This window comes from Molossus molossus, unplaced genomic scaffold (assembly GCF_014108415.1).
Source record: "Molossus molossus isolate mMolMol1 unplaced genomic scaffold, mMolMol1.p scaffold_m16_p_17, whole genome shotgun sequence".
Taxonomy (NCBI): domain Eukaryota; kingdom Metazoa; phylum Chordata; class Mammalia; order Chiroptera; family Molossidae; genus Molossus; species Molossus molossus.
In genome coordinates, this window is record NW_023425352.1 from 21808832 (window position 1) to 21821699 (window position 12868).

At 43.2% G+C, this 12868-nt stretch overlaps 1 protein-coding gene and 1 pseudogene across 2 annotated transcripts in view; one reads left to right on the forward strand and one right to left on the reverse strand.

Annotated features, from left to right (window-relative positions):
• SUFU (SUFU negative regulator of hedgehog signaling) overlaps positions 1–12868 on the reverse strand; it is a 111453-nt gene that overhangs the window by 63408 nt on the left and 35177 nt on the right. For both annotated transcript variants that reach the window (XM_036265259.1, XM_036265260.1), the window contains exon 3: positions 6980–7116. In XM_036265259.1, coding sequence (XP_036121152.1) covers positions 6980–7116 — 137 coding nt within the window. The remainder of the gene's footprint in view (positions 1–6979; positions 7117–12868) is intronic.
• On the forward strand, positions 4351–5244 carry LOC118632628 (annotated as a pseudogene).

Genomic DNA, 12868 nt, shown 5'->3' on the forward strand with positions numbered 1-12868 from the left:
AGTTGAAGGTGGATAGCACAAGTGAGGCAAGACCATCAAACAGAATTACACTGCTAGTTACACATGTGGGTATATCTATGTATACATGAAACATAAAACACATGTTCTGTATAATAACATTAAACCTTGTAGAGTGTAACCAATCAGGGGCAGGGCAAGGTCTACACATCAAAAGGGAGGTTTTCTCTGCAGAATCAGGGGTATACCCTGCTCTGAGAAAACCTGAAACGCCTAAGTCCAGTCTTACAAAAGTTATAATAAGGGGCAAATATTCGCACTATAAAAAGATTCTTCATACCCCCACGTTCATAGCAGCACTATTTACAATAGCTAAGATCTGGAAACAGCCCAAGTGTCCATCAGTAGACAAATGGATTAAAAAAGCTGTGGTACATATACACAATGGAGTACTATGCAGCTGTAAGAAAGAAAGATCTCTTATCCTTTGAGACAACATGGAGTGACCTGGAAAGTATTATCCTAAGTGAAACAAGCCAAGCAGACAAAGACAAATACCACATGATCTCACTTATTTATGGAATATAATGAACATAACAGCTGAGGAATAGGGTAGACCCAGAAACATGGAAGTAGGGTACAGACTGACAACCTTCAGAAGAGGGGGTGGTGGGAGGAAGGAAGAGATAAACCACAGAACTTATACGCATGTATGCATAACCAATGGACATGGACAACAAAGCTGGGGACGGGGCGGGGGGGATAGGGAGGAGTGTGTCAATGGGGTAAAAAAAGAGAAACATCTGTAACAAAAATAAAATTAAAAATTAAAAAAAAAATAAAAAAGATTCTTCAGCCTTGGCCAGTTTGGCTGGGCAGTTAGAGCGTCAGAGTCCCGGGTTCAGTTCCCGCTAAGGGCATGTACCTCGGTTGCAGTTTGTCCCTGGCCCCGGTTGGGTCGTGTGGGTGGCGGCCACTTGATGTGTCCCTTTCACATCAATGTTTCTCTCTCTTCCTCTCTCTCCCTCCCACTCTATCTGAACAAAAAATAGAAAAATGTCCTCCAGTGAGGATTAAAAAAAAAAAAAGAGTCTTCACCTTATAAAAGGATTTCCTACAAGGTCCCACTAAAGCACCTGGGCTCCACTGCAATTAGAATAAAATTTGATTTGTACAAGGCTTGACAGGCACTGTCAACTACATAAATCAAGGAGCCACAGTTGAACTGAATTTTTTTTTTTTTTTTTTTATCCTCACCCGAGGACATTTTTCCATTTTTTGTTCAGATAGAGTGGGAGGGAGAGAGAGGAAGAGAGAGAGAGAGAAACATCGATGTGAAAGGACACATCGAGTGGCTGCCACCCGCACGATCAACCAGGGCCGGGGACAAACTGCAACCCAGGTACGTGCCCTTAGCGGGAACCGAACCCGGGTCTCTCTGTACCGCAGGCCGACGCTCCAACTGCTGAGCCAAACTGGCCAGGGCTGAACTGAATTTTTTGTTGTTGTTATATAATGTGATGAACAAAACAAGGTACTTTCTTTTTTTAAATCCTCACCTGAGGATATTTTTTCATTGATTTTCAGAGTGGGAGGAAGGGAGAAAGAGAGAAACATCGATGTGAGAGAGACACATATCAATTGGTTGCCTCCTGCATGATCCCAACCAGCAGGAACCAAATGGCAACCAAGGTACGTGCCCCTGACCGGAATCGAACCCGCAATACTTTGGTCCATGGGCCGACACTCTAACCGCTGAGCCAAACCAGTCAGGGTAAAACAAGGTAATTTTATTGGTATCACTATTATTGATTTTTCTGTGTGGGATAAAGATGATAGCACCAAATGCCATCATATCAGTTGAGGCAGGCATCTGATTCAGGGACAAGCAAGGCATTTCCTTCCTAATAGGGTTTTATTGTTAAGTGGAGTATTTGTCACGGCAAAAGAAAAGAGAAAGTAGTCACCTTCTTGATCCATACAAAGTTTTAAAAGACTGAATAATAGTAAAAACTGCAGGTAATATTATATAGTTCTTACTACATAACTGTTCTAAATTTTGGACAGGCATTAACTCATTTCATCCTCTCAATAACTTCATGTGTAGCTACTATTATTATCCCTGCTTTATAGATGAGTAAATGGATTGCATTGTCCAAGGTCAGGAGGCAGCAACTGGCAGAGCTGAGATAAAAATGCAAGCAGTCTGGATCCAGGGGCCATGCTCTTAACCACCATACTATGCAGCTCCCTTGATCTGGCAGTCACATGCAGGATGGCAAACAGTACAGGGAGAGGTGTGGAAATGGATGCTACTTAGCCTATTGCCAACAAGTTCAGACACGAGGTGTTGAGGACCTGTACTAGGCAGTAAAATAGGGGGGAAAAAGAGAAGGAATGATGATTAAAAGGAGGTAGCACAAGGGAGGTTTCTGAAGAATGAGCCTGTTGCCTAATTTGGTTGCCGGTTGTATGAGTGCGTTCGGTTTGTGAAAACTCATCAAGCTGTACTTTTTTTTTTAATCCTCACCTGAGGACATTTTTCCTTCTTCTTCTTTTTTTTTTTTTTTTTTTGTTCAGATAGAGTGGGAGGGAGAGAGAGAAAGAGAGGGAGAAATATGGATGTGAAAGGGACACATCGAGCCCTGGCCGGTTTGGCTCAGTGGTTAGAGCGTCGGCCTGCGGTCCAGAGAAACCCAGGTTCGGTTCCCGCTAAGGGTGTGTACCTCCGTTGCAGTTTCTCCCCAGCCCTGGTTGGGTCATGCGGGTGGCAGCCACTCAATGTGTCCCTTTCACATCGATGTTTCTCTCTCTCTGTCTTCCTCTCTCCCTCCCACTCTACCTGAACAAAAAATGGAAAAATGTCCTGGGGTGAGGATTAAAAAGAAAAAGAAAAAGAAAAAAAAAGTGGCATTAAGAGCTACACGACCTGGGCTCAAATTTTGCCTTTGCACCTACTAGATGTGTGATCTTGAACATGCTACTTCTCCCCTCTGTATTACCTTGCTTCTTGCAACTGTAAAGCTGCTATAATACAGTGTCTAACTCCCATGGCTTTACTGCGTACTAAACACTTACAATCATGCCTGGCATGTAGAACACTACTAAATGTTAGCTCCTGTCCTCACCATTTAAGGCCCACAGCCATAGTCTCCTATCTCATATCAGTTATTACATACTTTTCTTTATCATTTCCTTTACTATTGAGATAATTTATTATTATTCCCTGCCATGTTCCAAAAAGAATTTAGGTAGATTTGTTTAGCTATTATTTAAATAATACAACCATATTACAGAAAATCTGGAACACAGAAAATCAAGTATTATACTTTTAGGAGTGTGGTCATCCTGCTGCTTCTGTGAAATGCTTGATGTGATCTGTAGGCATGAATCATAGCTGTCACAGTAGAGCCACCATGAAAGGGCCATTGGTGAAGAAGGGAAGATAGAACACAAATCAGTCAACAGTCACTCACAAAACAGCCACAATTTTTCATTTTAAAAATCTAGAAGATTAGAACAGTACAAAATGCTCTTCACCTAGATTCACTAGTGGTTAACATTTTACCACATTTGCTTTCTCTTCTCTCTGTCAACACACAGACACTTGATTTTGCTGAATCGTTAGAAAATTAGGCTGCAGCCCTGGCCAAGTAGTTCAGTTGGTTAGAGTGTCATTCCCATACGCCGAAGTTGCAAGTTCAATCCCTGGTCAGGACACATAGAAGAATCAACCAACGAGCTCGACTGGTGTGGCTCAGTGGATTGAGCATCATCCCATTGACTGAGAGGTCCTAGTTCCATTCCTAGTTCCACTCCCGGTCAGGGTACATGCCCAGGTTGCAGGCTTGATTCCCAGTAGGGGGTATGCAGGAGGCAGCCGTTCGATGTTTCTCTCTCATGTTGATGTTTCTATCCCTCTCTCCCTTCCCCTCTCTCTAAAAAAACAAAAAGCAAATCAATAAAAAAATATATTCTTTTACTCAACTAACAAATGCATCAATAAGTGGAACAACAAATCGATATTTCTCTCTCTCCTTAAAATCAATAGATCAAAAAATAAAATAAAAAATAAAAAAGACTCAGCCCTGGTTGGTTGCTCAGTGGTTAGAGCACTGGCCTGCAGACCAAAGGATCACAGGTTCAATTTCAATCAAAGGCATTTACCTGGGTTGCAGGTTCCATCCCTGGCCCCGTTCAGGGTCATGCAGGAGGCAACTGATTGATTTGTCTTTCTCACATTGATGTTACTCTCTCTCTCCCCTTCCCTCCTTCCCTTTCACTCTCTTTAAAAATATCAATGAAAAAATATCCTCAGGTGAGGATTAACAAAATAAATGAATAAAGTAAAAAAAATAATCATTAAAAAAGGACTTAGAAAGAAGACACCAAATGGCGGATGACACCAGTGCTGTGGGAGGCCCGGGAGGCCCTGGAAGCCCCGGGGGCTCTGGAATGGGAGGCTGTGGAGGCTTCCGCGGATGATTTGGCAGTGGCATCTGGGACTGAGGTAGTGGCCAGCTTTGGGGTAGGGGCCGCAGCCACGCAGCTCATGGAGGGGCAAGGCAGAGGACAAGGAGTGGATTTCTGTCACAAAGCTGGGCCACCTGGTCAAGGACATGAAGATCAAGTCCCTGGAGAAGATCTATCTTTCTTCCTTGCCCATCAAGGAATCTGAAATCTTTGACTTTTCTTGGGGGTATCCCTCAAGGATGAGGTTTTGAAGATTATGCTTGTGCAAAAGCAGACACGAGCTGGCCAGAGGACCCAGTTCAAGGCATTTGTTGCCACTGGGGACTACAATGGACATGTTGGTCTGGGTGTTAAGTGCTCAAAGGAAGCAGCCACTGCTATCTGTGGGGTCATCATCCTAGCCAAGCTCTCTATTGTCCCTCTGCAGCGAGGCTACTATGGGAACAAGATTGGCAAGCCCCATACTATCCCTTGCAAAGTGCCTGGCCACTGTGGCTCTGTACTGGTGTGCCTCATCCCTGCCCCCAGGGGGATAGTCTCAGCCCCTATACCCAAGAAGTTGTTGATGATGGCTGGTATCAATGACTGCTACACCTCCGCCAGGGGCTGCACTGCCACCCTGGGCAATTTTGCCAAGGTCACTTTTTATACATCTCTAATACCTACAGTTATCTCACCCCTGATCTTTGGAAAGAGATTGTGTTCACCGAGTCTCCCTATCAGGAATTCATTGACCACCTTGTAAAGACCCATACCAGAGTTTCTGTGCAGAGGACCCAGACTCTAGCTGTGGCACCACATAATTTTATATAAGAAAAAGAAAGTGAATAAAGCCTGTTAGTTAATTTTTTTTTTTTAATCTCACCCGAGGACAAATTTTGCATCATCTTCAGGTAGAGTGGGAGGGAGAGAGGGAGAAAGAGAGAGAGAGAGACATCGATGTGCGAGAGACACATTGAGTGGTTGCCACCCACATGACCCCAACCGGGGCTGGGGACAAACTGCAACTGAGGTACATGCCCTTAGTGGGAACCGAACCCGGGACTCTCTGGTCCACGGGCCGACGCTCTAACTGCTGAGCCAAACCGGCCAGGGCAGTTAAAACTTTTTAAAAATTAAAAAGAAAAAAGGACTTAGAGGAGCCTATGAAATTTTTTTTGAGTTGCAGATATCATGTCATTGCATTCATAACTACTTCAGCTTTTATCTCTTAAGAACAAGGTCATTAACCATAATACTATATGTATTATACCTAAGGAATTTCTAATGTACGATCTATATTTACATTTTTCCAATTGCCCTAAAAATGATCTTATTTTTTCAATTTAGGATCCAATCAAGGATCATAAGTACACTCAAACTGTCATGATTCCTTTAATTTAGGACACCCTCTTACCCTTCCCTTTTTATATCTTTCATAGCACTGACATTTTTTTGAAGAGTCTAGGGCTGTCTTATAAAATGTCCCACAATCTGGAGTTGTCAATTCAGGTGAAACATTTTTGGAAAAGTGCTACATAGTTGATACTTTATATTTCATACTGCAACACACAAAGAGGTACCTAATAATAATATGTTCCATTATTGGTGTTGCAACATTTGATCATTTGATTAAAGTGATATGCACCCAAATCTTTTCATTGTAAAAGAATTCTTTTTCTCTTTGTAATAAATAAGTAATCTGTGGAGGGATCCTTTGAGTCCTTCTGAATATCTTGTGACCCAACCATATTTTTATCCAATGGTTATAGCATCTATTGATAATCTGCCTGAATCAATGATCACATTAGTATTGCAAAATGGTCATTAGTGATGTTTACGGTGTGGGTAAAGTGAACCCTTGCAAATCAAATCCTATTTTTTCACTCACCTACATTATTATTTCATAATTATAATATCAGAACCATTTCAGAAATTCATCTGATTGACTCCTCCTGACAGTTGATTCACACCTACCTGTCTTACATTTCTCTGATCTCTATCCACCTGAGCAAGTACATTAAGTAGAAACAAACATGTAAATGCATTGTCTTAAACAGTGGGCAAGGAGATACCTGTCTATACAAGCAAGAGGTTGTCTAGTCTTTAGAGCCCTCTTTCCGATAGCAGATCAAATTCCACATCAAGAAAAGTCTATTTTTCCAAAGGTGGTTTAGGCCACTAGCAGCAGGGAGCAAGGGCCATGCTAATTATGGAAAATGGGGCAGACAGAGAAGAGCTAGTCAGTTCCATGCCAAGTTGGCCTTTGGCTCACTGGGACTCAGAAACATGGCTGGAAGACTGAAACAAGGGCTCAGGATATCAGAACAGCAGCATGGACTCTCTCTTGCTGCCAGAGGTCACAGCGGAATATCCTTGTCTCCCATGGCCCAGGTAGCTTTCCATTGGAAAACACCAGGCAAAACAAATCATTCTCATGATACAGATGGGGTATAGCACTCCTAGGAAAGGTCCCTCTGCAGACATTAAAACATACCTGCGAGTTTCCAAAGCCAACCAAACTCATGACAATAAAACCACCACATCAGTCCGCTCTTGGGGCTCTTACCTGACTGGAACACGTATCTGGCCAAGCCCTGCATTAACTCTGCAGGCCATGTTGGGGGAGCAGACTCCCCTGTTTCTCTCTTCAGACGAAATGTCAACTCAAAGCCAAATCCACTAGGTCCATCTGTTCCTGTAAATCTGAAAGGGATAAAAAGCAAATGTTTTTAGTTCAACTATTTAGGGAAAAGAAAAACACTGGCCCTGGCCAGTTTTGCTCAGTGGTTAGAGCGTTGGCCTGAGAACCAGAGAGTCCTGGGTTCAGTTCCCGCTAAGGGCACATATCTCAGTTGCATTTTGTCCCCGGCCCCAGTTGGAATCGTGTGGGTATCGACCAGTCGATGTTTCTCTCTCACATTGATGTTTCTCTCTCTCTCTTCTCCCCTCTCTCCCTCCACTCTATCTGAAGATAAATGCAAAAAAATGTCCTTGGGTAAGGATAAAAACACAAAGAAAAACACTGTTTTGAAAGTCTAATTAAAGTTCTCCCTTATTCCTGGTGGCCTTAGCATCCAAACCCCTTAGAGGGATCTGCCAGTGCATGAGCCTTGAGGGGAAAAGGGACCTCAATAGCGTATAAGGAACCAGAACTCTAGCCTCACCTTCCAGCCAGCTACAGTACGTGTGTATGACAAATTCCCTTGCTGGTACCCTGAATTACAAGTTCCAAATTCAGAAACATTCCTTTCTGTGTGATTGACGTCTATTACTGAACATCTTCCCTATTCATGCTCCATATTCCTTCAAGTAGTTAATACGCACCTACTAAGTTGGCTAAGAATATAAGTCTTGCTATATGGTCTGTGAGGATGAGATCCTTCTCTGCTCCCACCTTCACCCTGGCCCACAAGGGTGCAAGCCTTGGGTTGGGCTGGTTGGCCTCCAAACTCAGCATTTGCAGATAGGTCCCAGGGTAGATTCCAAATACTGGGAGGGGCTGTATTTTTCCTGAAATCCAGCACTCCATGTGCATTCATCAATCAGCACATATAATTCCTAAAATCTGGCACCCCATGTGCACTCTTCAGTCACTGGAACCTTGAGAAAACAAGGTTTGTCCTCCCTTCCCATAACCAGGTGGCCCAGAATGATAAAAGTTACTATCTCTGTAGCCACACTCATCGCAGTGACAATGAGGCAAGGAATGCCTGCCTCCCTATCTGCGAGGAAATGCTCAGGAGCCCCAAGTCTTTAAGGAAGTCCCTGAAATGGACTTCTGCTAGAGAGGGAAATGAAATGGGTAAGAAAGCAAGGCCTGGTTAGGGAAGGGAGCATCAGAGAGAGTTCCTAAGAGCTCAGGAGGAATGCCAGCATGGGAAGGGTTAAAAGTTAAAATATGTTCATGATATAATTTTCAGTAATTATATCTTGTACAAACATGAGCCACAATGATTATACACATGTAAGCTCCTCAGCATACAAACCATAAACTAAGATGACAGCCCACAACTCCTTGCCAGCCAAGCTACTGGAACAGGCAGTTGGGTTGGTCAGAGGGGAGAATTCTGAAGGGACAGTGATGCCCAACCCTGGAATTTCACAAGGCATTTTTTCTTCTTCTTCTTTGTCACCGTCACCATCATTGTCGTCATCATCAATCCCAACCTGAAGAGGCCAGGCCCAGAGACCAGACAGAAAGATATTCAAAGTCTCAGAAGCTCTGACACCAGTCCTAGCCCTACTGTGTGCCTGAGTGAATTCAGGCTTCCTGTGCTTGCTGTGGTGGGGAGATCACCTCTCATAGCTAAGTTCTCTAAAGGACTGAAAACGAATGCATCCTTTAAGTCACGATGGTCATACCTGATTATATTCAAAGGAGGTAACCACAGTTTACATTTACTCTAAGCATCTAACAATGTGGGAAACTCAATACATTTTGAGGGTACACACCTAGAATTTTGGAGACCACACTAGAAGAAGGACACAGTGCAAGCTATTTTCTTTCCCTGCTGAACTGCCCTGTTTGGGGGAAATTCCATTAAGGGAGGCTGAGGAAATAGCTAAGCAAACTGAAGCTAGAAGAGCTGCCTCCCCAGGGCTGCAGGTATGATAGGAGTGTGAAAACCTGGGGTCATGCAAGATTGACTGGGAGCTAAAATTCTACAAAAGGAGATGGGTCACTAGGTGAAAGGGAAGATTTTAAGCAGCACCAATTAGAGGCAGCTCTGTAAAATGTATTAGATTATTACTCCAGGGCTTTCATCTTGGGCCAAGAAAAATACATGATTTCTAACCACAAAAACTTGAGAAACAAACTAAAAGAAACACATTCCTCAGGATGCACAATGGGGGAAGAACCCTTGGATGCAGGGGGAAAAAATCATATGCAACCAAGCAGCACCACCTTTCTGAGGAGGGCAGTGCACACATGCACACGCATGTATGAGTGTTCATGCACGCACATGTACACCATCTGCCTCCATCCAGAGTGCTTTCTAGGCCAGCTCTGTGGTGGGCAGGCCAGCCTTCATAGAGCTGGCTGGGAGGGACAGGCCCAGCCAGATGGTCTCCACCTGTGTTTGATTACCACCCACCAAGCTGGCTGGACACAACCTCTAAACTCTGAAATATGAGTCTGAAATGGCCCAGCCTCAGGATAAACACACAACCTGGAGCCTGTCAGGTCTCTTTTTCAAAGCAGATTGCTCAGGCAATAGCCAAGTGACAGGGTCATTCAGTCTTTAAAGTCCCCTAAAGGGGCCTGGTTTGGTCTGGACTTCCCCAACATAAGAGGTTCTCCAGCCAAAGTGGTTTGTCTGACCAGAAGATGAAGCCCCTCCTAGGGAGCAGCTGTCTCTCATATCTTCCAAGAAAGAAAAACATGAGAAGAAATTGGCATGTATGACAGAAGGTGGAATTTGGGTTACAGAAAAGAATTTTTCTAACAGAAGACTGCTAAAATACTGGCTGGTAGGAAAGGGGGCCATTGGGATTTCTTCCAACAAGTATTTTTAAAAACACACATTACAGATTCTCCCCAGTTTGGCAGGGAGGAGTTAAGGGGTTCTAATTGTTTTGTTGCAGAAGGATGAATGAGATGGCCTCTCAAAATTGTTTCTAGCTCAAGAACTTTTGATCCTGCTCACTGAGGTGCCTAGAGGAAAGGCTGGCTTTATCCCAACAGTTTGGTGACCTATGAATGGATGTGCCAGCGTTAAGACAAACTTGCTGACAAACTCAATGTGCCTTGAGTCCTGGACATAGCTGTCCGACTCCTGGGAACTGCCCAAAGGTCTGTCTCAAAATCAAAGCATCTAAAAAGATGTCTCTTGGCCTCCAAGAGGCCAAAATGACCGCTAACTTCAGGCAGAAGATGAATAGAAGAGATTTTCTGGGGATGCTCTAGCTCGTGACCTAGATACTAAAAAGACTGCATCATGGGCCCCACGACTCTGGCATTGCTTAAGTAGAATGACCAACTTGTCCTTGTCTGCCTGGGACTTCTCAGGCTTTAGAATTGAAAGTGCCATGTCCCAGGAAAGCCAGTAGTCTCAGATAAACTGGAACAGTCACCTGACACTGAAATGTCACTATCTGGTCCACACAAAGCAAAATGTTGCCACATTTAAAAAACAGCAAATATGCATCAAGAGCCACCAAAATGCCAGCAGTGCAGGAGCAGAGTCTCTAAGGTCAAGCCACCTATGCTCAAGTCTTGGCTCTGCTACTTCCTGGTTATGTGACCTTAAGCAAATCACTTATCCTCTCTGTGCCTCAGTTTCTTCATCTGTACAAAATGGAGATAACAAGAGTGAACCCTAAGGTAAACCATGGACCCTGGGTGATGATGATGTGTCGATGCAGGTTCATCAACCATAATAAATGCACTGCTCTGATGCCTGATGTTGCTGGGGGGAAGGCTGTGCAGGGGCAGGGGATACATGGGAACTCTGCACTTTCCACTCAATCTTGCTGTGAACTAAAACTGCTCTAATGAGTTAATATGTATAAAACACATAGTGCCTGGAACACAGTAGGTACTATTTAAATGTCCACTATTATTTATAGTAGGATTTCCCAGTTCTGGGAATTTACCCTAAGAGAATAATCTTGTATTTGAAAAGGCTTTTGCATAAATACATTCAGTTGTATTTATAAGAGGAAAAAAAATGTAGAAGAAATATTACAAATTCTGCTGCATTGTGTGGTGGGACATTATACAGTCATTAAAAATGGGAGTTCTAAAAGCAGGGCTGATTTCTGAACATTGAGAAGCAAAGGTCTTTCCAGCTGTAACTGGTGAGAAGAAAAAGAAAGTTTATGTCAGCACCCCACTCTACAACCTCTATTGTTTGCTGTTCACCTGTTGTTAACTATAGGACAAAAATATAAACAACTCTTTTATTATTATTATTATTTTTTTTTTCACCCAAGGATAGTTTTCTATTTATCATCAGATAGAGTGGAAGGGAGGAAGAGAGAAAAGACCGATAGAGAGAAACATCGATGTGATAGAGCAACACTGACTGGTTGTCTCCTGCATGACCGGAACAGGGCCAGGGACAAACTGCAACCGAGGTATGTGCCCTTGACCAGAATCAAACCCACAACTCATTGGTTCATGGGGTGATGCTCTAACCGCTGAGCCAAACCAACCAGGGCAACAACTCTTTTTTTAAATAGTCATGAAAATTAAAACCCTTGTGCATTGCTGATAGAGATGTAAAATGGTGCAGCTGCATAGCAGTGTGGTGGTTCCTTAAAAAATTAAACAGAGGCCCTGGCCGGTTTGGCTCAGCAGTTAGAGCGTCCGCCTGCGGTCCCGAGAGACCCGGGTTCGGTTCCCGCTAAGGGCATGTACCTCGGTTGCAGTGTGTCCCTGGCCCTGGTTGGTCATGCGGGTGGCAGCCACTCGATGTGTCCCTTTCACATCGATGTTTCTCTCTCTCTCCCTCTCTCTCTCTCTCTCTCTCTCTCTCTCTCTCTCTCTCTCACCCTCTCTCTCCCTCCCACTCAACTGAACAAAAAAGTGTCCTCGGGTGAGGATTAAAAAAAAAAAAAAATTAAACAGAGATTTATCATAGGATTCAGCAATTCCACTTCTGGGTATGTACCCAAAAGAAATGAAAACTGGATGTTAAACAGATACTTTACACCAATGTTCATTTCAGCATTATCACAATAGTCAAAAGTGAAAATACATTCAAATGTCCATGGATGAATGAATGGATAAACAAAATGTTATGTCTGTACAATGAAAAAATTATTCAGTCTTAAAAAGGAAGGAAAGCCATGGCCAATATGGCTCAGCAGTTAGAGTGTCGGCCCTCAGACCAATGAGTCACGGGTTCGATTCTGATCAAGGGCACGTACCTTGGTTGCGATTCGTCCCGGGCCCTGGCTGGGGTAATGCAGGAGGCAGCCACTCGATGTGTCCCTTTCACGTTGATGTTTCTCTCTCTCTCTTTCTCTCTCTCTCTTCCTTTCTCTCCCTCCCACTCTATCTGAACCAAAATAGAAAAATGTCCTCAGATGAGGATAAAAAAAAAAAGGAAACTGACACATGCTACAACATGAATGAACCTTGAAGATATTATGCGAAGTGAAATGAGCCAGACATAGGACAAACACTGTATAATTCCACTCATATGAGGTACCTTAGAGTAGTCAAACTCATAGACACAGAAAATAGACTGGTAGTTGCCAGGGATTGGGGAAGGAGTATAGGGAGTTTTGTTTAATGGGTCCAGATCTTCAGTTTAGGAAGATGAAAAGTTCTGGAAATGGATGATGGCGGTGTTATCATAACAATGTGAAGGTACATAATCCCATTGTACATTAAATATGGTTAAAATGGTAAATTTCACATCATATATATCTTACTACAAAACAAATGGTGATGACAAAGCATGAAACAAACTTAATATATAGTTCAAAATATTTGTGTATTCAT